The sequence below is a fragment of the Thunnus albacares genome, chromosome 9 (genome assembly GCF_914725855.1).
Source record: "Thunnus albacares chromosome 9, fThuAlb1.1, whole genome shotgun sequence".
NCBI lineage: Eukaryota > Metazoa > Chordata > Actinopteri > Scombriformes > Scombridae > Thunnus > Thunnus albacares.
Window position 1 is genome coordinate 22,377,924 of NC_058114.1, and position 27,987 is coordinate 22,405,910.

Genomic DNA, 27,987 nt, shown 5'->3' on the forward strand with positions numbered 1-27,987 from the left:
TAAGATTTTCATATTTAGACTTTTATTTGCATAGAAAATATGTGTTGTAGTTCTGCCAGTCTCAATCAGCAGATTGGCAGCACCTGCGTACATCTGCATTTATTTCACCTTCAACTCTACTGAAGAGTGCTGACCTTAGACGGGTTTAAACTCACAACCGTTGGATCTAAAAGGGGTACAGAAGTGGCAAGTTCTTAAACCACAGCACCATTCAGATATACTGCTACCTGGTGACAAATATGACTGTTTTCTAACATGCATATCATATATATATAACATATATATTTAAATGTTAAATAATGATACTGAAAAGTGCTGGAGTCGCATTGAAAAATGGTACATGATGAACATCTAAAGCAACTTTGTTCATAAGAGCAGTGTTGTGAGGGGCTTGAGCCCAGAACCTTGTTATCAGAACCAGAACCTTGTAACAGGGAAAGCCGATCATTACCAGGGTTTAACCACAGGACCAGCAGAGATCCCTGAAACATGGAGCACATATTCACATTTTGTTGAGGAAAATTTGATTTGCTTAAAACAAAGCTTATAGGTCAGAAATTTGTACATAATTAATGGCAGGAGGACTTGCAGAGCGTGAGGATGTATAATAGATGTATATATAGTACAGAGTGTTTGAAGGAAGAGAGAATCTGTAAGTTTAAGAAATGGTAGTGAGTGGAGAGCCTGCAGATTGAACTGCAGTCAATAAGAGTGTGACAGGGACTCCCTATCAATTAACATTTAGAAATGTATTTACATTGTGAGAGAGAGGAGGCTTGTGGCAACATTTTAAGGTATGATATGTGCTTGAGGAGTTAAAACTGTGGGAGTTAGACGTGTGTAGAATTTTTTTTTCTGGTTTAAAAAAACGCTGTGAAAGCCCTAAATTTGGCCTTAAATCGCTCCGAAAGTACAAAAGGTATCACAACACAATCTGATAACTTTGAAAATTCAAAGTTTTGTGAACGTTTTAAAGTTTGAATGGGGTCTGTAAGATAAGGGATATCCGAGCAGTTGAGTCTCAAAGTGACAAAGGTTCCAACTCAGTTTGACAATTCCTCCTATAGACTGCCATTATAAATTTTAATACTTTAAGAAATTATATAAAATCCATGAAACATGGTACAATAAAGAAAAGTAATAGATGTACATTTTGATGTTGAAACAAAGTTTGGCAGACAAACAGTACAAAAGTAGATAGACGCCAGAAAACGGCGGAATAAAGAAAAATAAAGAGCTACGGTAACAGTGTGCAGCTCTCACACAATTTGTGAAAGTTGCCATTTCACATATGACCAACCGATGGCAGCATAATCCCTCTCCTGGCATGGCAGCCCCAAAAAGACATTACCTGAGAAAACAAACCTGCAAATGGAGCATCTTATAAAGATACTAATGTCTCTACATAACAGTAAAACTAAGTAGAATCTGGCCAGTGTTGCTTGAAGTGTTATTAGTAATAAACAACATTTTTATCTAATCAAATAAGAAGAATACCTGATAGCAGAGGAACCAGAACACCAGAATATTCATATTTAACAAGATTTCCTGTATTCCTCTGAATTCTTCAGCTTTCCTCATGTGTCTCTCTTGCTTTCATCCATTACCTCACCACATCACCTCTAACCTCCACCATCATCTGTTTTCCTCCTCTCTGTCCATCCTTCGCCATGTCAGATCCCTCAGTAGACAGGAACTATAAAACAGTGAGCAGAATTTCACTCAGCTAGCAAACAGTGGGAGCCAACACACCCGCTGAGCGTCTTCTACACAATCACCTCTCAAACCTCACATTTATTAGGAGTTTGCAGCTCCTTTCATGTTTTATCAGTATTTTGTGTAACGTCACAGGAGGTTTTAGAGAGGAAAAGCTGCTGTAAGTCTGTCCTCAGTTGTAGGAGATATCAGAGGGTCGTGGGAACGGTTGCAGCAAATTTATGCATGCTACTCAACCGATTAAACAATAATATACATTACTTAATGAAAGCTCCATTCCAGTCCCACAGAGAAGAAGAGTGCAGTGCTTTTTTTCAGTTATTTTGCTGTCCTGGAATTTCATCTGGCCTGGAATTTCATTAGCATCTCTCTCCAAAACTTTCCTATCGCCGCAATGCTAAAAATCAAATAAAAGCAACTAAATAAAACCTTTTAGTCAACATTAAGAGTAAGTAGATGAATCTGCATCAGGTTGGGCTGCAGAGTGAGTGAAAATACAGAAATGAAGAAGCTGTTTTATTGGTTCAGCCCAATAACACAACTGAATGAAGCTTAGCCAGTATGAGAGGATCGGTATGAATGTATTTTGAGGACATTAACAATCAAGTGATCACATTTTTTTTCAAATATGTAACAAATTCTGAAAGCAGGGGTCTGAAATAGATGAAATGTCCTACAGGCTACATGTAACGTGTGAGCTAATGCTAACTAGCAGGACCAGCCCGCTGTGCATGTGAGATACTGGCAATGACAGAAACACTTAGATGAGTAACATCCGTTACTGCCCTGCTGCTTGCTGTGTGTGTGTGTGTGTGTGTGTGTGTGTGTGTGTGTGTGTGTGTGTGTGTGTCTGACATCATCTAAAGCAGTGACACCCTTGGGTACAATATCTCAGCCTCCCTCCTTCCACTTAGGAAAGAATCCACACGTTCAGTTCTTTTAACACGTGGTCATGTGCACACCCGCACACACATACAGGGACACTGATACACAGTCTCACACATGCGCACACACAGTTCAGAGTTGTTTTCAGACAGCTTTATGATTCTTTTATTCCTTGGCTGTCCATTAGAGACATCTGTTCTTTTTAAATAACAATAATCTTTTTAACAATATAAAAATTGATTTGTTACGATGTTTTTTTTTCTTTCGCATCCTGCAAATAATGTTAGCTTTGTTCCATGTGTTGCTTAAGTTTCCTTGGGCCGTAACCATCTCCACGTACCCAGAGGAGGCACATGGGAAATAAATAAAGCTTTTGTTAAAGGCCCTTGGGCCCCCGTCCCGGATTCTTATCTTCCTCGTCCTCCTCCTCTCCTCTGTGTCCCCTCATCAGGCAGCAGACTAGATTGACATCAGAATTCTGCTTTTATCCATTTGGACACCAGTGTGTGTGTGTGTGTGTGTGTGTGTGCGTGTGTGTGTGTATGCATGTACAGTATCTTTGCTTGCATTTCAAATGTCTTTTCAAGTGTGTGTACACATGACATTCACTGTGTGTACACAGTATAGTAAACATGAGTCTTTCTCTCTGAGTCTTAGGTCTCTGTATCAGAGTTCATCCCGTGAGGCCCGAGCGGCCGGAGGCGGCGAGTCTCCAGTGACACTGTTCTGTGCCACGGGGCGGATGCGACCCTGCTGAGCTGTCTTGCGGGCGTGCTGCCGGTCCCAGTCGGTGGCCACAGCCTCATCATCCCAGATGGTGGAGGTCTCTGTGTCGCTGATGTAGCCCGGCTCCCCAGTGTAGTGGGTGGGATAGATGAGCAGTGGCTCCACAGAGAAGGCCTTCAGGTCTCGCGGTTCAAAGTGAGACATGTAATCGACACTGAGCAGGACAGGGGAGGGATAGGGAGAGAAAAAGAGAAATAATCATCATAATAGTCATTTAATCTCTTGATTGGTTTCTAATTGATCATTTCATCCAACAAAGCAACATCTTGTGTTACCCAAAATGGTCCAAAACCCAAAGATATTCAGTTTACAATGACAGAGGGAAAAGATTTTGAGTCATTTTCTGTCTTTGTTGATTGACTAATTTTCTCAGAGCTAATAATGATGAAGGGAGATGTAATTCTGATCACAACAGTCAACTAGTAATTTTATTTTTTATTTCAGTGCCTATAAATCTTGAAATCTAGAAATACGTGTTGTGTAACTGCTTTATACCAAATGTCACAAATGAATAGGAAGTAAGATGTGCAATCACTGCGGATTAAAATATGAGTATGTAGCATTTTGCTGTAACTCTGAGTTATCATATCCTATTTACAGGAAGGTCAATATTCGATATACTGGAATTAAATTTCACCACAGACAGCAAATTTAGATGACATCAAATAGGGGAAACTGGAAACTCTTCTCAACTGCAGCCACACTTTGAATCTGTATATGGTATGCCATTTTGTAAATAATGATAAAAACATCTTTAAACAGATTCTGTAGATCCACTCAAGAAAGATGAACTCCTTTAAACAGTGTTGAGTAGGTTTATGCTTCATATTTTAGATGCTCGTGACAGTTTTATTAGTAAAAAACTGAAACATAACTATTAACTATAGCTGTCAGATAAATGTAGTGGAGTAAAAAACACAATATTTCCCTCTGAAATGTAGAAAGTAGCACAAAATAGAAATACCGCACTTGTAAAGAGTTACTAAATACTACTAAGACCAGGCATAAAAACATCAGAAAGTTAAAGTTAATTACTACATCTTCATGTAGTAATGTAAACCACCATTATATTGTTGAACACTATAAACCGCACAAGACTACTACAGTGCTATCAGCCTGTCATCATGGTCCTGCAGAAGGGCCAGAGGGAGGAATGAGGGATATTTGGGTGTGACACGTCAGCCTGGCGGAGTCACACTCGTGCAGACAGGGGTCACTGTAGAGGTCAATTCCCTGCCGTTCTATTGCCTGTTTAAAGCCTGTCAGCACTCTATGGGGACAGTGAAACCCTACGCCTTTATTAGTGTTCAATGGAGCTGACCTCCTCTAAAACACAAACACACTCAAACATCTGTCTTCATTCAATAAGGCCATTTAACTTCCATTTCTCTTGCTTCTGTGTTTTTTATCTGCTTTTGAGAATTGACAGGTTTTACTTGACAGATTTTTAAGCATCTTCTTAAACAGTAAAATGTTCCCCCAAACAAATAAAGCCCTGACATAATATCCACAATGTAAACAGAGCACATAATCCCCTGCTGTTGATTTATATAATGCACAATAACACATTTTACATATTTTTCCTGCCACCGCTCCACATCTCTGTCCATATTTCCTATTTCTCTCACTTTTGAACAAACTCACCTTCTCTCACTGTTGAATACACACATAGTGTATTTATCCAGTAACCTATACACTCCACACTAGACACACATCTCCATGTATTTATACAGTAACACGCACACACACTCACAGTGTCCATCCCCACCCCACCCCCACGCTCAGGCCTCTATCAATGGGAATCCTGTCCCCTTCTCCAACCAGCAGGAAGAGCCTTGCTGGCCCACATTCCTCAAAGAGAGAGAAGGAAGGGGGAGGAGGAGGGGGAGGAGGAGGAGACGGTGACACAGAGAGGGAGCGGGTGTTCAGAAAGTAAAAGGTTTGTTGAGGAGATGTAAAAGGAATAAAAAATGGTATGACGTGCAAGAAGAAAGAGGGGACAGCCAGGAAAGGTGCAGGACGGGGTTAAAGAAGAAAAAGGTAGAAAATGGAAAGAAGAAGGGGGTGGAGGCAGAGGTAGAGGCAGAGGTGGAGGAGAGCAGGGCTCAGCAGGAATCCCCAAAGAAAAAAAAAACAGAAAAGGAGGCATTGTGTGTGCTGTACGTGCCTACTGAACCCCGAGAACAATCCATGCCCTGTGTGTGAGGGAGCAGAGAAGAAGAAGAAGAAGAAGAGAGGGGTGCTGCAAAGAAAAAGAAAGGAAAAGGGGCAAACTTAGCAAAAAAAAAAAGAGAGAAAGTGGGAAGTAGAGAGGGGAAAATGGATAGAAGAGGAGATATATAGGGAACATAACTAAGACTTGAGGTTGTGGTCATCCACCACAGCACAAACTAGGAAACTACACAGTCTAAATAGTCACAAAAGGCACATGAACATAAATGTTTGTGTCTATGTATAATTACTGAAGGTCTCTCTATGTTTCTACTCTGGTTTATGGCCCTCGAGTCTGCTTTTGGGCATGCACAGGATCCATGCATGCTTAAATTTCTCTAACCGTGTAATTTAAATTTAGCTTTTACTTCTTTGCATCTTTGTGTTTTTTCCGAATGTGGATTACCTGGTGCATTCTTATGTAAGAGTGTTGTGCACCTGCAATGATCTATTTGTGGTCCTCAGTAAATATTAGTGTGTCTGTTCATAAACCAGGTTGTCTAAAAGGGTCTTTGTGTCTGTGTTTGTGACCAGTATACAGTAATACTTCTTTCTGTAGCTGTGGTTTTCTGCTTAACACGCCTTAAATTAAATTACACGTGCATCTTATCCATTTAGCACTGTTACTTTAAATTTAAAAAAAATTATATAATTAGGCTAAAGACTGACTTGGGGTGTTTGTTGAACATGATGGGCAGGAACTCGTCAACAGGCATCATCCTTGTTAAGGGTTCAGCAGCCATTAACTTTCTGGCACCCTGCTGTGACAGCGCATAGCCAAGTGTCCAGTAGGAGTAGTCAGCTTCAACCAGGTTGTTTACACCATCTACCGACTGCTCCGGCTGCTGTACCTGCATACGTTTACGCCCCACATATCTGAAGAGAAGAGAAGACAGTGTGTTACTTTATATAATGAAGCTTCACCATCCAATGTAAAAAATTCACCCAGAAACAGAATTTTCTTTTTTTCTCAGGGAAAAGATGTGGAGTTGGTGTTCTTACATGAGGTCCCAGTCCAGCTGGGCTTTGTCTATGTCATCCATGATGGCCTGGAACCGCCGTTTAAACCGGGGCTCAAACCTCACATCGTCCTCTAAAACAAGAACCTTCTGAAGGCCACGTTCCAACACCTAGTGATCAGAAAACACTAACATTAAAATGAGGGAAAAATGCATGTGGTTTTGTTAGTTGCTAACATCTCTCTTTTATAGCACTCCTGGTGATTGTGCATGATTACTGTCTTATTTGATCTTATCTTGTATACATTGTGCATTACAAAATGATGACAAGAAATGCAAACTAGGGTCAAACAGACAGACAGAAAGATGGATAAACGATTTCAAAACATGATTGCTTCTTTTGTTTTCTATTTTCAGGCAACTCTGGAGCTGCAGGTGATTTGGTATCCTGTTGAAGGACACCAAAGCAGGTTGGATCTGTGCTGCTACAGGATCCTCAACCTTCAATCTGTTCAGTACATGAATCTTCCTCCCCATATTAGTACAATAAACTTTGCTGCCCTCACCCGTGTCCATACAGAGTGATGACTGAGGAAGCAGCCGATCTCCCCTCTGGTCAGCACTCGACCAGAGTAAGGGTCCTTATAGCCTGGCATCATCTCTATACCCAGCGCCTGCAGCTGGGATGTGTTCAGAGCCCTGTGAGAGAGGGAGAAGCTGAGCTGAGCCATTGTCGGTGAGAAAACCTTCACAGTAAAACAGAGCAAAGTCAAAACCCGGCAAGTTGCAACAAGTAATACATATTGCCAGACAAACCAAGCCTGGAAGAGGGATTAGGGCATTCTCAACAGTGGATTAAAGTAAGCACTGAGGAGGGAAAGTAAGTCAAGCATATTCCTACAAACCCTCTGTTTGGACAGGATGTTTGGATATAGATGTCAGAAACAGTAGCGACAGACGGAAGACAGAAGAAGAGTATTATCACAGTTGACACTAAGGATCAGAGCATCAGCTGTTTTAGGTAGAAAAAAATCTCACTTTCGTTGTTGTGCCAAATAAACTAAACTTTAAAAGACTTGATCACAGAGAGGATTATATCAGGCCTCAGGTCAGTTCATTGAGTGCACGCTGGGCTGCGTGTTTGTGACCTACTTGCCGTCCACTGCATCCATCAGCTTGGCATGTAGACCCAGTGAGGCCATTGTTTTCAGCATCCTGGTTCTTCTTTCCAGCCGACGCTTCAGGTTTATCAGGAGGATCTAAACATCAAAACATGTTTAGTTAAAAGGAAATATTTTACTTTGCTCTGAAACTTGATTTAATTAGTGTATTATTAATGTTTTTTTTCTGGTACATATTGTGCTGTCAGTGTCACTGTTTCTCTTTGTGGCATAAGAAATGCATAACGCAAAAAAAACAGGAGTTAGGGTCAATGAGTTATGAGATTAGGGCAAAGACATAGTAAGAAGAAGAACTTGGATATACAAGAAAATAAAGGGAAACTAGTACAAAAACAGGAAGTGGGAGTTGCTGATTAACACTAAATATACAGAGGGACAGAACAGAACTTGTTGAGCTCCTGTTCCTCCAGGCAGAGCCAGCGCACTCATAACTCACTTCATCAAAGCCGATTGTGTCATCCTGTGATGGCGGAGAATACAGGTGCTCCGAGGGCTCAATATCGTGGTCAACTGTGGACAGAGAGAGGAAGGGGGGAAAAGGTTAAAACAGCAAAACCAGGATTAAAAAAATTACTGAATTTCCTCTGGATTGTGGTGGTTTGTTTAATCGGATTTATTTAAAATGTGAGCTGAGAGAAGAAGTGAAGGAGGCTGAGGGGAAAGCAAAGGCAGAGAAGGTGGGGGTTGGATAAACAGAGAGAGGGGAGAGACAGTACGGAGGTGGAAGATTAAATCAAAGAGAGCTGACAGGATGCAATCACGGACGGTTGTGGAGGTCAAGGAGGAGAAGAAAGAGAACCAGAGAGGTGAAGCAGGGAGTGACAGATCGTAAAGTCACAACAGCTGGAGACTGCGTGTGTAAGCGTGTACTCACTCAAAGCCTCTGTGATGGTGTGTATGAAACTCTCACTTTCATCTTCAACATTTTGCTGAGCCTTCAGTGGGACAGGAAGGAAACCGTAGTGCTCTCTGTTACACACATACATCTGCACACCTGGATCACACAGACACAGACATACATGGGGTTCAACCTCCTGAACAAGCACAGGTGTCACACTGAAGACTTTGTGCTGCACAAAAGCAATTAAAAAACTTCCACAACAAATATCCTGCTTGTTCCTGAAAGTTATAGTTATTCTTGATCCCGTTAATGAACGGTTAGAACAATGTGGGTAATAGGAGGGGATCTTTTTTCCATCTCATATTTTTCTTGAAATAAATAGTAAACAATTTGTTGCCTTGTGAGAATAACAACTAAGCTCTGCGAGGGCATCTGCTGACCAGTAGAGGAGATTCATGGTATCAAGATGAACAACTACATTAGACTTTTGTCTGTTTGTACAAAGAAAATCTGTGTCACATGTAAAATGTATTAAATTGGGTGTTAGTTTATCACTTCATTATGCAATATTAACAATTAAAGATCCATTCCAAACATGTTTAAGACCAATGAAAAAATACTCTGCTTTGATGTTACCATCTGTCTGACATGGTGATACCCACTGATAAGTGAGTGGGTTAGAAATTCTTAAAATTACCTCTACTCCTTCACCCTCATTGAAAAACCCATAATCTATGAATATGCAAATAGTTTTTTTATTTCAAAAGTTTAAGTGCTGGACACAAGATGTCTCCTACTTAACTGTCCATTCTCAATGTACGTGCACTAGAGGTTTAAACGCTTTTACGCTTGTGTAAGTTGCATACTGGACGACTGGCTCCAAACTACTTGTGATGTCATGAATTCTGCTCGTAGGTACACGCCTTAAACTGAGATTTCAGGTGAGCGCAGAGAAACTTTCCACCTTCAGTAGATGAATGTGTCAAACTCTGCACATATATCATTCTGCACAGTGAAGCTCAAACATCAAATACATTTTTGAGAGCAGGAGGACTTTAACTTTTGTTTGTTTTTGCTAGTGACATTTATTGGATAATGGTGAATGCTAAATTGTAGTGTAACAGCAGCAGAAGTAGGGAGCAGTCCTAAAGTCAGCGACCTTTGAACACAGCAATAAATATCTAATGTTTTACTATAAACTACTGGTCATACCAGACCAAGCAAAGTTGTAGCAGCAAACTCCTGAGTGTGCTGTGTTTAGCAGGGGTGCGTTTGATCACTCAAAGGACCAGTGTGTAAGATTTAGGGGGATCTATTGACAGAAATGGAATATAACATTCATAACTATGTTTTAATTAGTGTATAATCACCTGAAAATAAGAATCATTGTGTTTTTGTTACCTCAGAATGAGCCCTTTATATCTATATAGGGTGTGGGTCCTCTTCCACGGAGCCCGCCATGTTGAACCACCACGTTTCTACAGTATCTCAGAACAAACAAACCAAACACTGGCTCTAGAGAGGGCCTTTCACATTTTTTTGCAAGTTTCGCGGCCACAGTAGGTTTTCCTACACACACAGAGGGGGAGGGGTATTCGGTTGGTTGTAAATCTGCAACCTCAACGCTAGATGCCACTGAATCCTACACACTGGTCCTTTAAGAATTCAATTTGTGAATGCAAAAGTTAAATATTCTCTCCTGAATGCTGTTTAATTACATGGATTATTTTAAGCATTTGAACTCATTTGTGAGATGGACGGAACTGTGCCCCCGTGTTTCTGCGTCCGCCTTTGTGCATTTGCATACGTGTTAGTGTTTGTGTAAGAGCTTTTATGTAATTACTTTTTACTGTGCTGGCAGGCGAATGCCACACACTCTTATTGTCTATGAAATGGAAAGGTTAATGGTTCTGTTTGTTCCCTGTGGATCATTACTCATGTCAAACACTGATATTGTTGCACATTTACAAGCATCCACACAAACAGTCAAGACACACACATGGATCTATTTATCTCTGCTTTCACTCATCTGCTTTATCTGACAAAGTCCTCATTGTAATACACACATGTTGACTTTACTATGAGTGATCAAAAATCAGCTCTTGATGGACTCGTACATGATTAATGAAGTCACTGACAGTCCTCAGTCCAGAGAGGCATTTGCAGCCCTACTACAAATCTGATGTTTGTTATGTGTTGAGGGTTTCAAACGGACCTGCTTGCCGTGCCGAGAAAGCAAACACCATGATGTCATCAAATGCCCAGCTGTAGTCCGGGTGAGGGGGGTAGAAGGTCAACTCCCTACTGGCTTCACGACGAAGGTCTAATAGGAAGGTGCTGTGCACCATGGGAACAGGGAAGCAGCCAAGTCGCTTCCACTCTCTGATAGGCTGGTAGTCCGGGGTTCGCTTATAGTAACCCTGAAAGAGAGGAGGGAGTGAGGACACATCAGGATGAGGTTATAAACCTAGTTGAATGGATGGACAGTTGGATGAATTCATGTCCAAATTGTACCTGTGGGGTGATGCCACACCAGAAGTTGGAGTAAAGAGACCGAGACTCCAACATGGGAGCCACCAGGGTCAAATTCTCACTCATCATCAGGTTCAGCACACGGGGGTTGGTCAACAGGTTATCACTGTCTACAAACTAAAGATGGACAGGGGTCTGAGTGTGCAACTCACAGTGAAATATCAATTAAAACTAAATAAATAAGAGAGACAAAGACTTTTTTAAAAAATCTAATCAAGACCAATAACATTTACTTGGATTAAATACATATTTTTCCAGTGTGCATCAGGTACACGTGAGGTAAACAGTAAAATCCAATTCAAAACATCCATATGTTATGACCTAAAACTTAATGAATTAGTGCAGGCAAAGTATAGAGGGCCACAGATGTCATGTAGTTGATTATAAAGCATGTGTCTAATTTAATAACCCTTTGCTGTAAATGTTCAATTTTTTGAGTGTCTCTGACTGAATTGTGGCTTCTTTATACTAAAATAAAATAGTATCTTACCAGTATGTAGTCAGCCCATCGTTCCCTGGCAGCCTTCAGTGCCGCCTGCCTCAGCTTCATCACATGGTTGAACCTGGAGGGAGGCCAGTGCTTCGGACCCCACTCATCTGTATATGACCTGATACAGAGGTAACAGTCTCCTAACTGATCTTCACAAATTTATTAGGAAACACAAATTCACAAATAAATTACTTTGACTAGATATTAATAAATGATTTTAAACTGGGACTCACCTCGGCTCCTCCATGGGTCTCCACTCCACATAATGGTAGACACGCTGGGCTACCTTCAGCCATTCTCTCAACATGGCCGTGGTGTTGTCCACATTGTGATCTGTCGCTGCCCTGGAACACAAGCACAGACAACATAAGATGACATTAAAATGAAGAAGACTATTGACCATGTAACAGCCACAGTCTTAATGCCTTAAACTACCACAAAGCTTGTTGAAGTATGTCTTAAGATGTAAACAGCTGTCCTTACACAGAAAGCCTCTTGGCATGTCAGACTCAGGACTATTTGCAGAGGAAGTGAAGCAGAATGAAACATAATGCAGAGAGCGGCAAATCGTTGTTAGCTTGAGGTGACATGAAAGAGGTTGTGACATGACATTCAGACATATGTTCAGGCTTCCAGATTTGTCTAATTACTATCTGGTGTGAAAGCAGACACTCAGTGTTGCAAAGCTTCCTTGCTGCCTAATTAACTGCAATGCTGGAGCGCAGACAATGTCTGAAGAGTCAGAGAGGAGAGAGGCATTAATCTGAGGCACTACAATATGCAGACAGGTACACCTAGCACTAACACTCCTTTAGAGACTCGTTGCCGCTTTTCTAACAATTTCTCAGAGTGTTGAACGAGGATTTGCAACCAAAACAACAAAGCAAATTAACTCAGCTTGCAGGTACCTTTTTGCATAAGCTGAATGAGAATGTATGTGTGTGTGTATAAATTTGTGCAAGAGAAATTAAAACCGCACAACAACTCACAACACTGCTAACGTCTGAGTATGAGAACAAGAGAACAATAAATATCACCTGTCTCTCACTCTCTTTAAATTGCCCTTCAAAAAGAAAGGTCAACAGCATGAGGCAGAGGCTGGGACTTGAATATGTGGATACACACACAGACACACACACACACACACGCGCACACACACGCTAAGTGAGATGGAGTTTTCCACTGCTTGCTGTAATATTCCTTGCTGTACTCACTCCAAAATTGCACCCAATTTTAGACTGACTGGACAGAGATAGAAACACACACACACACACACACACACACACACACACTGTCTGCTCATTTTTTCAGTGAGTGACACTCTCCATTTAACCATGTTTAGCACAGACAGCAATACAGAAACACCTGTTTTTACACAGACATGCACAGAGATGCTTTTATGTTCACATAAACACAAATTACACACATGAAAAAATCACACATACATGCACAGCCTTGCATGACACACATGGATTAGTCAGAAAGAGGCAGAGCTCTCTCATGTTTGGAATTTCAATCATCTTCAGTCAGTTCAGATATAACCAGCATCTAAAGAGATGCCGAAAGCCTGAAGCAGATGCAGTGGTCAATAATCTTAGTGTGTGTGTGTGTGTGTGTGTGTGTGTGTGTGTGTGTGTGTGTGTGTGTGTGTGTGTGTGTGTGTGTGTGTGTGTATATGCATGCCTACACTCGCTGATGTGTGACAAAACATAAGAACGTTCAAATTGTGTCCTGGGAATGTAGGTTTTACAGCAGTGTGGTTATTTATGTGTTGCAGGAGAGCTAGTTTTAAAAATGTTAAATGTATCTGCATGTGTGTGTGTGGAAGGTCATAAGAATGTGTGTAGAAAGCAAAAACACGTGTGTACAAGCAAACATGTGCATGCGTGTATTAGTCCACTCTTGATGACTAGTATTTATTTTAACATCGACTAACAAAACACTGAAACACCTGACTCCCTAGTAATGAGCAGATGTGCACAAACATTTACATGCTTCTTCAACCGCTAAACTGCACATCGCTGGAGGAAATAAATTTGTTCCTACACGCCACCCCCTAATGACAGACTCAGCTCCAGGCAGGGATTTAAAAATGAGGGAACTTCTGGGATGTAAAGTAAAGAACAATACATGGTACAGTATGTGGGAACATACAGTATAGGAGTGTTGTATATATTTATGTCATTTAAAGACAGTGAGGAAGAGCGCGGGAATGAAAAAGGAAGGGAAGTGAAAAGCGGATTTGCGTTTACGTCACTTCATTTTACTGCTAAACGTAACCCGCAAAAATGTAGAACAAAATGTTCTCATCGATTAAGAATTAAGATTTCCCTGACAGACTTCGTTAAAACCCTACCAACCGTATAAAGGCTCAAGCCAACTTTGTTTACACATATCACATTAAAAAGTTAATGATGCTTTTCCTTTGGCACACAAACAGAAGGAATATAATTCTAATTGGAGTCCTTTTTTATTTTATTTTTACAGGCTCATTTTGGCAGAACATGTGTTTCCTGTGTCCAGGTAATTAATCACTAAAAGTTGACGGTTGTCTACAAAAGAATAGAGGATTTGTGTCCGCATGCCTTGGGGATGGTTGCAAAGGAAATGTGGAAACAGTTATTTTATTATGGTAAATACATGAACAGATTTTTCCAATAAAGCATTGGATTTGTAGCTAAACTGTGTTGAGAAGCAGTTTCTGATTAGAATATAAATAGATATATACCATAAGTGCATATCACTTATGATAAAAGAGCAAAATGCATCTACTAAGGATAATATGTGTCTTCTTTAAAACTAAGGTTGCTTGCTGGCCCTCGTTTTTCACAAGCACATCCTACAAGCCCGTCCCTCCCACCGCCCAGCCCCTCTGAGCACTCAGGACTCTGAGTACACTGTGTGATTTTCCATTACCGACATTACATCTGAGCGTGCCTTATGATTTTTGGATATGTGAGACCTAGTGATGTATGCATCAAAGCAGCATATGCACACAGTGTGTGTATATGTGAAACACAAGGGGAGAAATAAGGAAACAGCTTTGACTATGGGTTTTCTACATGCTTGATCAGGCAAAGCACAGAAGAAGAAGAACAAAACAGCCTGGAGTAAAGTCATCCTTGTCTTTAGATGAATCATTTCTATGAGGCATCTTCCCCTTCATCTCATTTTATTTTAGACACATTCTTCAGGAATCATCTATGTGCTTACTCTCTTCAATTTCCTCTACCTTGAGGCAGGATCAGCTACTGCAGCTGAACTGTACTGTGCTGTGACCTCTGTGCCAAGTTGAAGAGCTTTAGCAGTTCCTTTCAGATACTTAAACTGCACAATTTGTGCATCTGGGTATGGAGACTAAATCGAAAAGGGGGTGCACTGCAAACAAAACTATACAAATGTCTGTATAACAATATCAAAATGCAAGTTCTAGGTGCAGCTTTGTACTTGATAGAAAGTTGTAATAATGCGGGTTCTTGGGCTCATATCATCCATTCCCTCCATGCATCTATCTTTCTCGCTCCCGCCACATGCTCTGCTAAGTTTACAGTAAGCTGTAGCCTCATTATTCTGCTGCCTGCAGGGTTTGGCTGGCTCTCCCTGTTTTGTCTTTATGATCAGCATCTGGACAACACATGCTTCCTGGGGCCTCACCTACACATCCCACCACTCCCTCTCGCTATCGCTTCATAGATGTCCATTTATTCTTTGCTCATTACCTAATCTCAGCGCACTGGGACATTTGTCCTTTCACCTACTTACATGCAACAGTCCCTCTTGTCATCCTTCGTTCCTGTAGCCATTACACACCTGTCCATAATCAGTGCTTAAGCAGGTAGTATCAAGTCTTATCAGCATTTAATCAGATCAGTTGCATATTGCAAGAATAAACATGGTTAACAAATTGACAGATGATGATGCCAGTTCTTTGAGTTTGTATGATATCCTACAAAAAGCATAAATTAGATATTGCATCCTATGAAACACTCGCAATCCTATAAGATTACTTATTGTATTTATAACGAGCACCAAAATAACTGTCATCAACACAAGTGTTGGGTCAGATTTCAGAGCATCAGAAATGCAGTAAAATTTGGTAACACGTTGGTCACATCTGCCTCTCCTTTCACACAACGTGATTATCAGCCCATTCCATTACTCTCCCTATTACCTGATGGGGTTATCCACAGCAGGAGCGTGTCGGATAACAGCGAGTGTGTCATAAAGGGGATCAACTGAAGCCTGACATCTGGCCTTAAACACAGAGGCTTGTCTCTAAGACTGGCCCATTCAGGTAAACACAGGTCTGAAGGGCCCCAGCAGGCCAGTGTCAGCTGACTGTTGATTCAATAAACTATCTAATACCACTGCCAATAATGACTGGGTCCTGCATGTAATTAAGAGGCAAGAATCCCTCTTTCAGACCTGAGCATAGATGCCTTTAAAACATAATAACTAGGCTAGTGTGTGTGTATGTGTGTGTGTATTGACTTTGCAGGAGAGACTCTCCTGTGCAGGCTGACGTGGCTGAAGGCCTCTTGATGGCCAAGCAGGGCAAAGAAGAAAGAGGAGGGGGTAGATGGGTAGAGAGATGGAGTGGGAAAAGGAACGAGAAGAGTAGAAGGGAGGGAGGGAGGGAGGAGGGGTTGGAGAGACGGGACCTCCTGACTGAAATTCCTCATGACTTTCAGGGTAAACAAAAGTAGGCAAGCAGGCTTGCATTAAAGTGTAATATTCAGTATTTACATGCAAGGTTAGGGAAAGATATTAATCTTTGTTAAATATTAAATGAAGCCAATGTTGACCATCGGAAGGAAAAAAGACAAGAAGCTTGACCTACAGTGGAAAGTCATAAACATTCACGACCATCTACCATATGATTATGCTGTAACATATCACTACCCGTCACACTACTTCCTGTAATGCAACTGAACATTGGCATTGGACATAAATTATACAGTGCAGAATTGTCTAATATGAACATACAGTAATTCCACTATGTATTGCTGTAAAGGCATCTGTGCAGAAGGATATCATAAAGTCAACCCCCTTTCTAGTGGGTGCAGTACAATAACTGGATACCAGACTCCAAGCTAGGACCCATTCTTTCCCATGAAAGCTGCTCACTTTGCACATACTTGTACACCAAAAATGTTTTCACTATTTATTCTCCCACACTGTATCCATCTCTCTCAACATATGAATGCCCATCGCCGTATCCCATGGCAACAGAAAAGGCTGCCCTGGCTCTTAGCTTTTAAGCCATTTAGTCTGTGAGTGTGTCATTATATGCTGATGATCTACTTTTGTACGTTTCCAATCCAATATCTTCTTTCCCTGCAGTTCTGGACCAGTTTGGTAAATTTTCTGGACACAAACTCAGTCTTTATCAGAGCAAGCTGCTCCTAGTTAAGTTCCATACCCTCTTTCATTTTAGATGGACAGATTAGATTAGTTTTCTGGCACTTAAACCCTAAATATTTGTAATATTTAAAATAAATAGTAATGTTTTTTGACCTTCATGTCAATAACAGGTATTACATTTAATCAATATTACATATATAGTATACAATATAGTTTTCTACAGTCCTCTTGCGTAGACAAGTAACTATTTATAGTTCAGTCATGTAATTATAGCAATTCGTTATTTGAAACACATTCTGGTTATGAAAGAATATGAAAGAAGATGAAAGTAAAACAGACAGAGAGAAACAGAGTAAGGGTCAAGAAAACTCAAGAAACAGGTGGAAGAAGTGCTGGAGGAACACAGAGATGTTGGGTAAGAGGGAGGAAATGAAAGAGAGAGAGAGAAGTGACGGGAGTGAAAGAGAAACACAGTGGTTAAGCAGTGAAATTGATGACACGCAGACAGACGGATGGCGCTAAAATTATATTTCCTCCATGAGAACATTAGCACCAGTCTTTCTGCTGAATACTTCAGTGTTCATGAAAACATTACATACACATGAACAGCGGACCTGTTTCTTCTTCTCTCTCATTCTCTGTACGTCCACTTCACCTAATCTTGTTCATTGTCCAGGCCTCTCCCCTCTCCAGATGAGAGAGCTCATACCAAAATGCCATTGTGTTTCAGCATTTGCCAACTCTTTTGTTGCTGCACTGCCAAGCTCTGACAATACTGCTGGAAGTATGCTGGAACACATGGGGCATCTAAGCAAGAATTTACAATCCGAAGCCAAGTCCAGGAACCGCTATTTCCACTTCAGGGGAGAGAGAGAGATAGAGACTTTAAAAAAAGCTCAGGGATTGGAAAGTCAATTCTCTTTGGTTACAGAGAAGTTTCCCATGAATAGTTTCTTGCTACAGGGCAGAGAAGATGGAGTTTGACTCTTGGCAGGTACAACATCGTCAGCTGCATCCCTTAAGCTTTACAGAGAGTTTGCTGGATGGGGCCCAGTGTCGGGCTGGCAAGGATTAGGCTCTGAAGTCACTGTGTTTGGCAAATGGACATTGGGCCACAATAATTTCTAGTAGTAAGACTGCATCATCAGGTGTGCAATTACTTTATTTTCACAGATACCCTGCAGATATTTGAGCAGTATAATAAAAAACATGACTCAATACATCCCAAGTTTATCTGAACGCTCATTGAATGTGTCGCTAACCACAAGCCATCTGCCCAGCATTACTGTCCTATTCACATCAGAACAGTATGTACACTGGAGAAACTGAGACATTTATTTGGTCTGTATATCATTGTGGTTATTTATTGCGTAAAACAGATAAAACTTGGTCACAGTTACATTTCATGTGCTAATGATTGGTGAAATTTTACTGTCCAGAGCAACACTAGCAACGTACCTCAAATATGCATGTTTGATATTACATCACTACAGGAAAGCAATGGCTGACATTTCTCACAGCAGGATGGCAACAGAACACTGCCAGATGTGTTCTGACTATTTAATTTGAACTCATCTGAGACTCAACTTAAACAAGTTGTTTGTGAATTGATGGTTGGCTTTGATGTCAAATTTTCCGTGAAATGTCCCAAAATGGTGAGGATATGGGTAGCTACTGTATCTCAGTTCTTATCAGGAAATTTCATCCTACATTTCCGGAGTTTATATCATATTTCAGAGCAGATGTTTAAATACCTTTACGGTTTTACATGGATTGGATGTGACTGCAGAATATGATTCCTCAGGTGATACTGATTGGGAGGTCAGAAATGATTGTGGCTTGTTACTGTACACATGGAAGTTCTGGCTCCCTGTGGGCCTTATGTGGTAATTGGAAAAGTGAACGGAAAACAGCGACTGAGCCAGGGGAGCAAAGCTGAAACACACATCCATTATGTTTGTAATTGCATTCAAATAAACACACATCCCCATCAAACACACACGGTGCATGTGAGAAGAGACACACATGCCTGTGCATACATGCCCAAACTTAAACCAGAGTATCGCAGATAATCAAACACTCATTTTATTACAGAGTGCCAGGACTGTGATCTAATACATATTGATATTCACCAAAAGCATATGTAGTTAATCAATCACAAGCACCAGATAACACACAATAACCTATCCCAACTAGATAATTTATTCCTTTCACTTGAATAAACTGCTCTCCAAAAGGCCAAACTGCCTGCATGACAGAACCCGAAACAGTTTGTGCTTCTGTAGTGTGTTCCTACAGAGGAATGGGGCCTGAGGTAACACACCTGGCAAGGGGAAACCCACGGGGCAACTATCCAACATCCCAAAACTGATAACCTTTTCAGCCTGTTTGATTTTTTCCATTTATTCTAATATCTGTCAGCCAGATGGAATGAAAAAAATAAAAGATCTGCTCAGTAAATAAAAGCCAACAAAGTAAAAAAAAAAAAGAATGACTTCACAAAACCGTCAGTGGTGTCCGTAGACTCTCTGAGGGGCAGGGTCAAGAAAGAAAAAGGGGCACCTCTACCACACAGGGGGTGATGGTTACATTTGGATTTAGTGGGCATTCAGTGTAAGGGAGTAAAATTTAAAATACAGCAATTACTTAACAGTTACTAAATTCCAGTAACACTTAACTGTTTTGACAAGTTGGGCGTTGGCTTGTTTGCTGTATCTGTTTGGTTTCATTGGACAGACTGTGGCGGAGCATGTTGGCACAGGGGCTGGAAGTGTGGGGTGGCAGTTAGCCTCTACTAAAGAGGAGAAATGTCCCTTTAATAACTTCAAAGTTGTCTCATTCATATGTTGTCTTTTTGCCTGGTTGAAGACAGCCTGGCTAATCCTACATCAAAGACGTAGGATTACTTTAAGAGTTAGCGGTTGTGTAACCCCTGCTGCGGGCCAAAAATAATGAAACAATTAATTACTTTTGCTGTAATAATTAGTAAAGTAAAACAATTACATTTTCAATAAGTAAAAAGTAAACTTTCCCAACACTTACCACAAATTGAGCCAGGTTACAATTTTTGCCAGACCTGCCAAACCTACATTTATTTCTTTGCTAGAATTTACACTGTGCCACTGCAGTGATCTCACTGACGTGAATGAGGATGCTGCATTTTTTGAGTTAAATTAAGTGCTATTGCCAGTCTGGGTATGACCATTCATTTTAGCCCCAAGGTCACACCCAGAGGAGCATCCAGGCCAAGTGAATAAATAGGAAACATTTAGTCTCCCTTACGGCACAGACGTGTTCTGGTCTAAAACGTTTCTAAAAAAGAACATTTAGCACTCAGAGCAAGAAGGGTGGGCCACTGCAAAACACAACAATGTAGTCAGCATAAATCAGACAGTCAAAAAGATTTTTTCCCAGAATTCAAGACAATTTTTATGGTCCACTAATTGCTGCATAATTCAGCACACTTGTCAAAATAACATATAATTAGTTGTCATATTATTTATGTCATATCACAAGGGACAAATCATTTCCATCAAATGCTTGTGTGATGTTGGATATGGTATTGAGTAACTAATAATCTCACATCAAACTCCTTATGACATGATATAATAGATACAGAAAACAATTACATAAAATCTCTCACATTGTCTGGCTGGAGCTGCAGAATATATGGCACATCTGTCACTGAGGCCTGAAGTATGTATTTGGGCCGATATGTGAGAGTTTTAACAATGCACTCTCACAATCTGTGGATCAGTCTATCTTCATACTTGGGGATTTTAATTCTTGCAATATTTCCAGTCACCTGCCAACTCTACACAGCACTCTCAGACTGTAGATCAGTGTTTTGGCAACATGCCCAACAGATTCAAAGCGGTGACCTGCCCACCTTTGGTTAAGTCAGACCACAATGTCATTCACCTGCTGCCGAAATACAAGGCAGAGATCAAACAGGAGAAGTCTGCTGTCAGAGAGGTAGCACTGTGGTCAGACGCCTGCAAGGAGAGACTGAGAGACTGCATTGAAGATACGAACTGGGACATTTTCTTTGATAACTGTGCAAATGCAAATGAACTGACAGAGACAATAACCTCCTTATGTCTCAGCGAGAAAAGGGCTGCCTTTGTTCAGGGAGACATGGCATTAATTAAAGAAAAAAGGCCTAACTGAGGGGGATTATTAAACGATCCAGACGACAGCATAGATACAAAATAGATAAACAATTTATTACTGGTGATGCAAACAAGGCATGAAGCAATCTCAATACAATGATGAGCAGAGAGGCTAGGAAACAACACTGCCTACACACAGATACTGTCTCCTATCACACTTACCGAAAGGGAGTCTTGCTAAGAAAAGGCCACACAAAGCTTCAGGCCCAGATGGTCTGAGAGAAAGAGCCATTGCAGGGTGCACTTATCAACTAAAACGTGTTTTTACAAGATTATTCCAGGGTCTGTTTGATGAACATGTTGTGCCACTCTCATGGAAGAGATCCATCCATTATTCCAGTGCCTAAAAAGAGTCACCCCTCCTCACCTGATGGTGAGGAGGGGTGACTCTTACCAGTATCTTATGCATGTGCATGGAAAGGGTTATACTGGGTCGCATAACATCTGCCTATGGTCAGCTAGACAACCTCCAGTTTGCTTACAAAGCACAGAGAAGTACTGAGGATGCTACATTAACTCTACTGCACATGGTTACTAAACACATCCAGCATCTTGAGGCTTATGCCAAAATTTTATTTATTTATTGATTGATTTTAGTTCAGCTTTTAATACGATCAGGACTGACATTTTATTAAATCAACTTTTTAAACTTTCATGGACACCTTGCACTGTGGATCAAAGACTTTTCATCTGACCACCCTCAAAGTGTCTCTGTACAAGGCTCCCTGTCCGATGAAATCATTTTGAATACCGGGGTGCCCCAAGGTTGCGTTTTATCTCCTGCACTTTCTTTTATGTATATAAATGAAATGCAGATCAATGACAGCAACGTTTGTCTTTTTTAGTCTGTAATGTTCAAGGGTAGTGATGAACTAGAGAGTTCCTGCATTAATCACATCAACAATCTATTAACATGGTGTCAAGAGAGTGCTTTGCTCTTTAACACTAACACAATCAAGGAACTCATTGTCAACAGTAGGGGTGGGCAACCAATGTATCAGCCAATTACAATTGAGGGCCAAGCTGTAGAGACCGTAGGTAGTTTTAAATATTTAGGAATGATTTTAGACACCAACTTAAATTTCAATGAACACTCAGACTACATTTTTTAAGAAAGCAATGCAAAAATTGTTTCTTTTAAAGAAATTAAATGGCTTTGACATGAGCAAAGAAGTCTAATTGGAAAGTATAATTTCCTACAACATCATATGCTGGTACGGAAATTTAGGGGCTAGGAGCAGGAGCAAGCTCACAAAAATAGTTAACACAGTGAGCAAGATCATACGGAACCCCCAGAGTGGAGCTGTACACCACTCAAACCATGAGGAAAACAACATTAATAGTTCAGGACCCTTCACATCCTTTGTTTATTGAATTTGAAAAACTCCTTTCAGGAAGATGATGTAGGGTACCCACAGCACCAAGAAACATCTTTAAGAGATCTTTTATTCCATCTTTTGTCACCTTACTAAACAAATGACCTTTAGATTAGATATTAGTGACTGCTGCTGTTTTTATGATGTCTATTTAAAATTTGTATTTATTGTTATTATTTTAGCGCTTTCATCCCAACTGTTTATTATTACAGGCCCTCTTATTTATTGTTTTTATCTCATGTATTCTAATCCATGGCAGAGGTAGTTTTTAAGTGTGTGTATGTCTGAGAAGCCCAAGACGAATTTCCACGTGAGTGCACAATAGAAATGTCTATTCTATTCAACTGTGGAGCATTCTTAACATATGGAGTTATGTCATGCCTGGGGCTAGTGTGCATCACGAGGGGTGTATTTACAATAGTTGTACCATCGTATATTGAGAAAATGCATAATAATAATAATAATAATAATAATAATAATAGGTATAATTAGTCGTTAAAAGTGGAAAATTCATAACATAAATCCATCCCCATTCCTACATTGTTTCTGAGTATAGAGAGTACAATGCCATTCAGAAATATGGGATAAGTGGTTATATGATAAATGAGTAAATAAACAACATGACATATGAAAAGCAACAAATCGAGTCCTCCAAGGAAAGACGATGATGTCAACGCTCTGACATCCTCTTCATGGTTCAGTCTGTCTCTGACAAGTCCACAAATCATCACGACCCCCCAGCTCAGCACCTGGGAAAGCATTTCACCACACGAACACAGCCGGCAGGCAATAAGCAGCAGGCAGCTGGCAACAACCAGCGTGAGGAGCAAAATAATAGCTGGCTTGCCTGAACTTCATGTTCTGTCAATATTGTGCCTCAGATGTCAAGACAAACAGACAGTTATGAAATCCTCTCTCATTCCTGTTTACTAACAAGAGTAACTCCTACAGGCACAGTGCAAAACTCAACTATGAGCCGGCATAAAAGCTGACGAATTCTGAACTTCACCTCTCACGACATGTAGAGTCCAGTTCTGCCTTCTGTCACTAACGTCACTCTACATTGTTATGTATCTCATGTCTTTGTAGCTCTTTATGTGAAAATGGTCATAGAGCCATAGAGATGCATTGACACTCTGCAACACTGGAGAAAACTCATGCAGACATTGGTAAGAACATGCAACAAAGAAAAACCTGAGACGGACAGGTCACGTTCAAACCCTAGATACTTCTCCTGTGAGATGACAGTGCTAGCTTGGTTTGAAGGTGCACTCTGATACATAAGTAGCAAGGAGGCTTTTGCATGTGAGAGATGTAAATCTCACCTGTCATCTGAGGACTGAAAGCATATTTCTGCATATTTCTTGATCTCTAAGTCTGAATTAGGGATTTTTTGTTTGCTGCTGCTTTCCTGACTCATAGAAACTACCGGGATCTGTTATAAGGCTCAGTCACACTGAGTAAGGCTGTAAAAAACGGTTTCTCAAACTTTCACTGACTAGATTATTCCCAAAAAACAATGCACCTGAGCTTTCTGCAGCACCTTGCAGATCATAGTTCTGGTGTAGTTCTGTTAGAGCAGATGCTCAGGGAGAAGAGGAGAGTAGATGTGGTCAAGCTACTGAGGGAATGTGGATTAATAAACCTGCTCAATGCCCCCTGGGTAATTTCCCAACTGTCCTAACTACCTTCTCTCCTCTGACCATCCCCCTCTTTCTACAATCCCCTACATTCTTTCATTCTTTAACAGTAGTGTGAGAGTCTTTCTCACTGCTCTGCCACTTCTCTGGTCAGATCACTGGCCGTTTACTGAAAGGAAAACTTCTAAAGGCTGGCAGATTTTTCTGATCATCCTGACTATCAGTGAGTCAGAAGGGAGGACACCTCAGCCGGATGGTCAGTGCAGATTACCCTGTGAACCGGCTCAAACTGGAAACTTTCGTCTGCCAAACATCCTCAGATCAGCCCAAAACCTGTCTAGATTTTTGGGAGCACATTTGATTTTGTCGCATGGCTGAGTCATTAAGGGGTTTAAGTCGCATCATGTCTGCTGTCATCATGTTGTTTTAACAACATTGGTAACCATGTGGATTTTCTGCTTATTCCATGTTTTGGAGAATGCTGTAAATCTCATTGTATGTCTTGGATTAAATGGTAATATTAAACTGTCAAGATCATTCCAGATGGCTACGCAATTACAAACCAAGTCAAGAAATCTACAGTAAAATGTTTTCTAATTTGTAAGCACATTATTATTTTTAAGGATAAATCAGGCAGCATATGATTTCTTCCATCATAATGTGAACTGCTTTTGCTCGAGACCAGAGAGGGAACTTTGCTAACTTTTCTAACTGCTAAAAGTCCTGTATCTTTTCATCCCCGTAAGATTTCTTTATGCTTCCACTGTTATCATTCACACTCTTCCACTTTATCTGCCTGTCTCATTAACACAGATGCAGTACAAACACACATTAAAAAAGCACCATCTCTACTCCTCCTTGCTCTGTCTCCATCGGATTGTATGTTTGAAATGAGAGGAGGAGGGGGGATGAAGAGAGGAAAACTATCCTCTGTGCTGCACTGTTCTGTTCAAGCTCCGGAGAGGAACAAATGTGTGGAACATCATGTCCCCACACAAAAACCGGAGCTTCACAGCCAGACCCCGTAGGCATTATTCTGCTTCTTTGTGATAGTTTCCCTGATAGTTTACATCGGTATGTCTATAATCCATCTACAAAAGCTCTGGATAGTAGTAAAGTGGGAAAACCTGGCAAGTTAAGATGTATATCATGTTGGCTCAAATCCAGATCCAGCTGGAGACCCTTGACTCATTTCTCTCTTTCCCCAAACTTCTTACCACTCTCGACTGTCAAATAAAGACAAAAATGTTAGTGGGAACGTTTTATCTAGAAGTCAAAGGCAGCAGGATTTACGGTTTTATTCTTAAAGAGGTTTCGTAACTCATCTGAGAGGCTTCTTCTAATGTCCCACTTTATTTCCTCAGTTTAGACACAATATTTGGATTTTAAGCTGCAATTGTCCTGATTGTCTTAGTACTAACTAGAACTAATAAGTGCTCTGTGACACATTGTAAAAACACTTTAATGTGGATTTATGCTTTTAGTGACAGTTGCATTACAACTTAGCATTTAATAAGTGGTTTTGTTTACACGTTGGCCAATAATAATGAGGACTTTGACAAACAGAGATGGCACGGAGCTATGTGGGTTATATAAAGAGAAAAACATATCAATCCGTAAACCAGTTTAACCATATAAAATCAATTATGCTTTTTTCATGTGTAGAAAGATCTGCACACTAACATAAAAAATGCTTTCAAATGCCACTCTTTGATACTAATTTATAATTGTCAAAGAAACAAAGCTGCACCCCACATACTACAGCGTCACTGCGAACACAAATTCAAGTCTCCATGTGCTAAACAGGCTCATATCATATGTGTCTGCAAATAATCTGTATTTAAAACATACAGTGATACATAACAAAGTCTTATATAAATATCAGAAAACTTTACAACAGTTAATGTGAGTGTGGGTAAAAAAAAAGGCCACAATGGTGGAAATATTTAAGTCTGTGGCTGCTGAAATAAAAGCTAATTGTGTGAATAAAACAGTCCCATTAGAGGTTAGTGACGTTACTGCAAGACCTAGTGTATGTGTGTGTGTGTGTGTGTGTGTGTGTGTGTGTGTGTGTGTATCTGTGTGGCCTTATTCTCTCATGATTAATGTCTGTTTCAGAGACATTTGCCTGTTACAACAAACATACTTGTGTGACATATGGGACTGATCTGCCTAAAACACACACTGGTGATTTTTTTTTCACTGCACCGACTGCAGGGTGGAGAGATGCCACTCATAACTGATGGGGGCCCTTCCTCTGTTAGTTAAGCCACTCACAAAGCCATGTTAACTCAGTCACTCTGCCACTTAGCTCCAGAGAGAATAAGGGCCTCTCTCTGTGTAGACTTTCTGTCGTGTGTGAGTGTGTTTTGGTGAGGGTCTCTGAATTAGAAACAGACAGTACCCCTGCAAACAAAAGCAAGACATTCACCAGGGGCGGGGTGGGAAACAAAACAAAAGATTGCCAGTCTGGGTACAGCAGGGTCTCTGGGAGACTGACGCTGAGGGAGAAAGCATTGCAACATCCAACCACCAGAGCAGATCACCTTAGATTCTTCACGTGCCTTATCTCAACTTTTTACCCTACATTTTCTATCTGATCTATGTGCCCACATAACTCGCAGACCATACAAGGGAGCGCGCACACACACAGATTTTACGCATAACTTCCCAGAACTTATTACACGCCCCAGTCCTGCTGTCAGACCAACTCAATGTCTCCTTTCATCCCCTTCACCTGCAGGCTCCCTCTTTGATAACTTTACATTATCTCAGTCAGCTCATATGAGACCAAAACACACTACAAGACCCTACCTGGTGTGAGGCCCCTTTCGTACCTGGCAGCCCTGCTGTTTTAAAGACCCGTTTCCGCAGGTTTTGTGCTGAATCAGACGTAGGGAAGCGTGATTAAGGGTTAAACCTAACCCTAACATGAGCACAAGTCTTTCATCTTCTCGCACAGTGTGCAATTTGGATGCCAGCAGACACGCGAGGTGAGTGCATCATAAAAAGCAGCAACAGGTCTCCGAGCCGACACTGACAACCTCATATTAATTAACGCGGACACACGCTGCTTTTCATTATAACACGCTCCACTGCGAACCACCGTCCACATCATGCACTGTATCCACTCTGAGAGACATGTGTCCGCTCTGGAAGTGCAGTCTGATCAACTGTATGAAATATAATAACTCTTAATTGCAGAATTATTTACACAACTTTGTCTCAAATTCATATTATTGTAGTAGCCATGTCAGCCAAACACTAAACTCAATCTCGCTCATATTTAATCTGCATCCCTGCTTGTGTGTCTCTTACCAGATAGCTATGCGCTCCTTCGGGTACTCCAGCCTCTCGATGCAGCCCAGGTAGTGCGGCAAGCTGTGCGCTGCGTTACGAGCCACAATGGCGATCATAACCTTTGGCTTCAGCAGCGAGGACTCGGTTTTGACGGGCTCCTGCACCAACGTCAACGGCTCCGACACGCCGCCGGGCACCAGAGCGGCCACCATCGCGCACAGCACAGCGACTCCCACGGCCAACACCGCCGGCATCTTCGCTTCCAGATCCCGCCGTGCCTCTCCAGACTTGGACCCGAAGTCCTGAGACTGCCTGAGCGAGGGAGAGAGAGAGAGAGAGAGTGAGGGAGTGAGTGAGGCACGGTGGGAGGGGGAGTGAGGAAGGAAGGTAGAAAAGGGGTGGGAGAGGTGGGTGGAGGGCTTCCTACCTCTTTTACCCCTCCTACACCCCTTTAATGACTGCTGCTGCTGCTGCTAGTGAGGAGCCCTGCAGCAACATCTTTCTTTCCCTTCACTCTCTAATGACACAAACACC

General features: G+C 41.1%; 1 protein-coding gene across 1 annotated transcript; it reads right to left on the reverse strand.

Moving 5' to 3' along the window:
- Positions 1-27,843, reverse strand: colgalt2b (collagen beta(1-O)galactosyltransferase 2b). Its single transcript, XM_044362537.1, has 12 exons — positions 27,472-27,843; positions 11,835-11,945; positions 11,602-11,719; positions 11,094-11,228; positions 10,795-10,999; positions 8,613-8,732; positions 8,175-8,248; positions 7,710-7,816; positions 7,124-7,256; positions 6,601-6,728; positions 6,268-6,474; positions 1-3,541 (listed from the first exon to the last, which is right to left on the reverse strand). Exons 1-12 carry the CDS (start codon positions 27,705-27,707, stop codon positions 3,268-3,270), a joined length of 1,848 nt encoding a protein of 615 aa, XP_044218472.1. The 5' UTR covers positions 27,708-27,843; the 3' UTR covers positions 1-3,267.
- Positions 27,844-27,987: the final 144 nt, after the last annotated feature.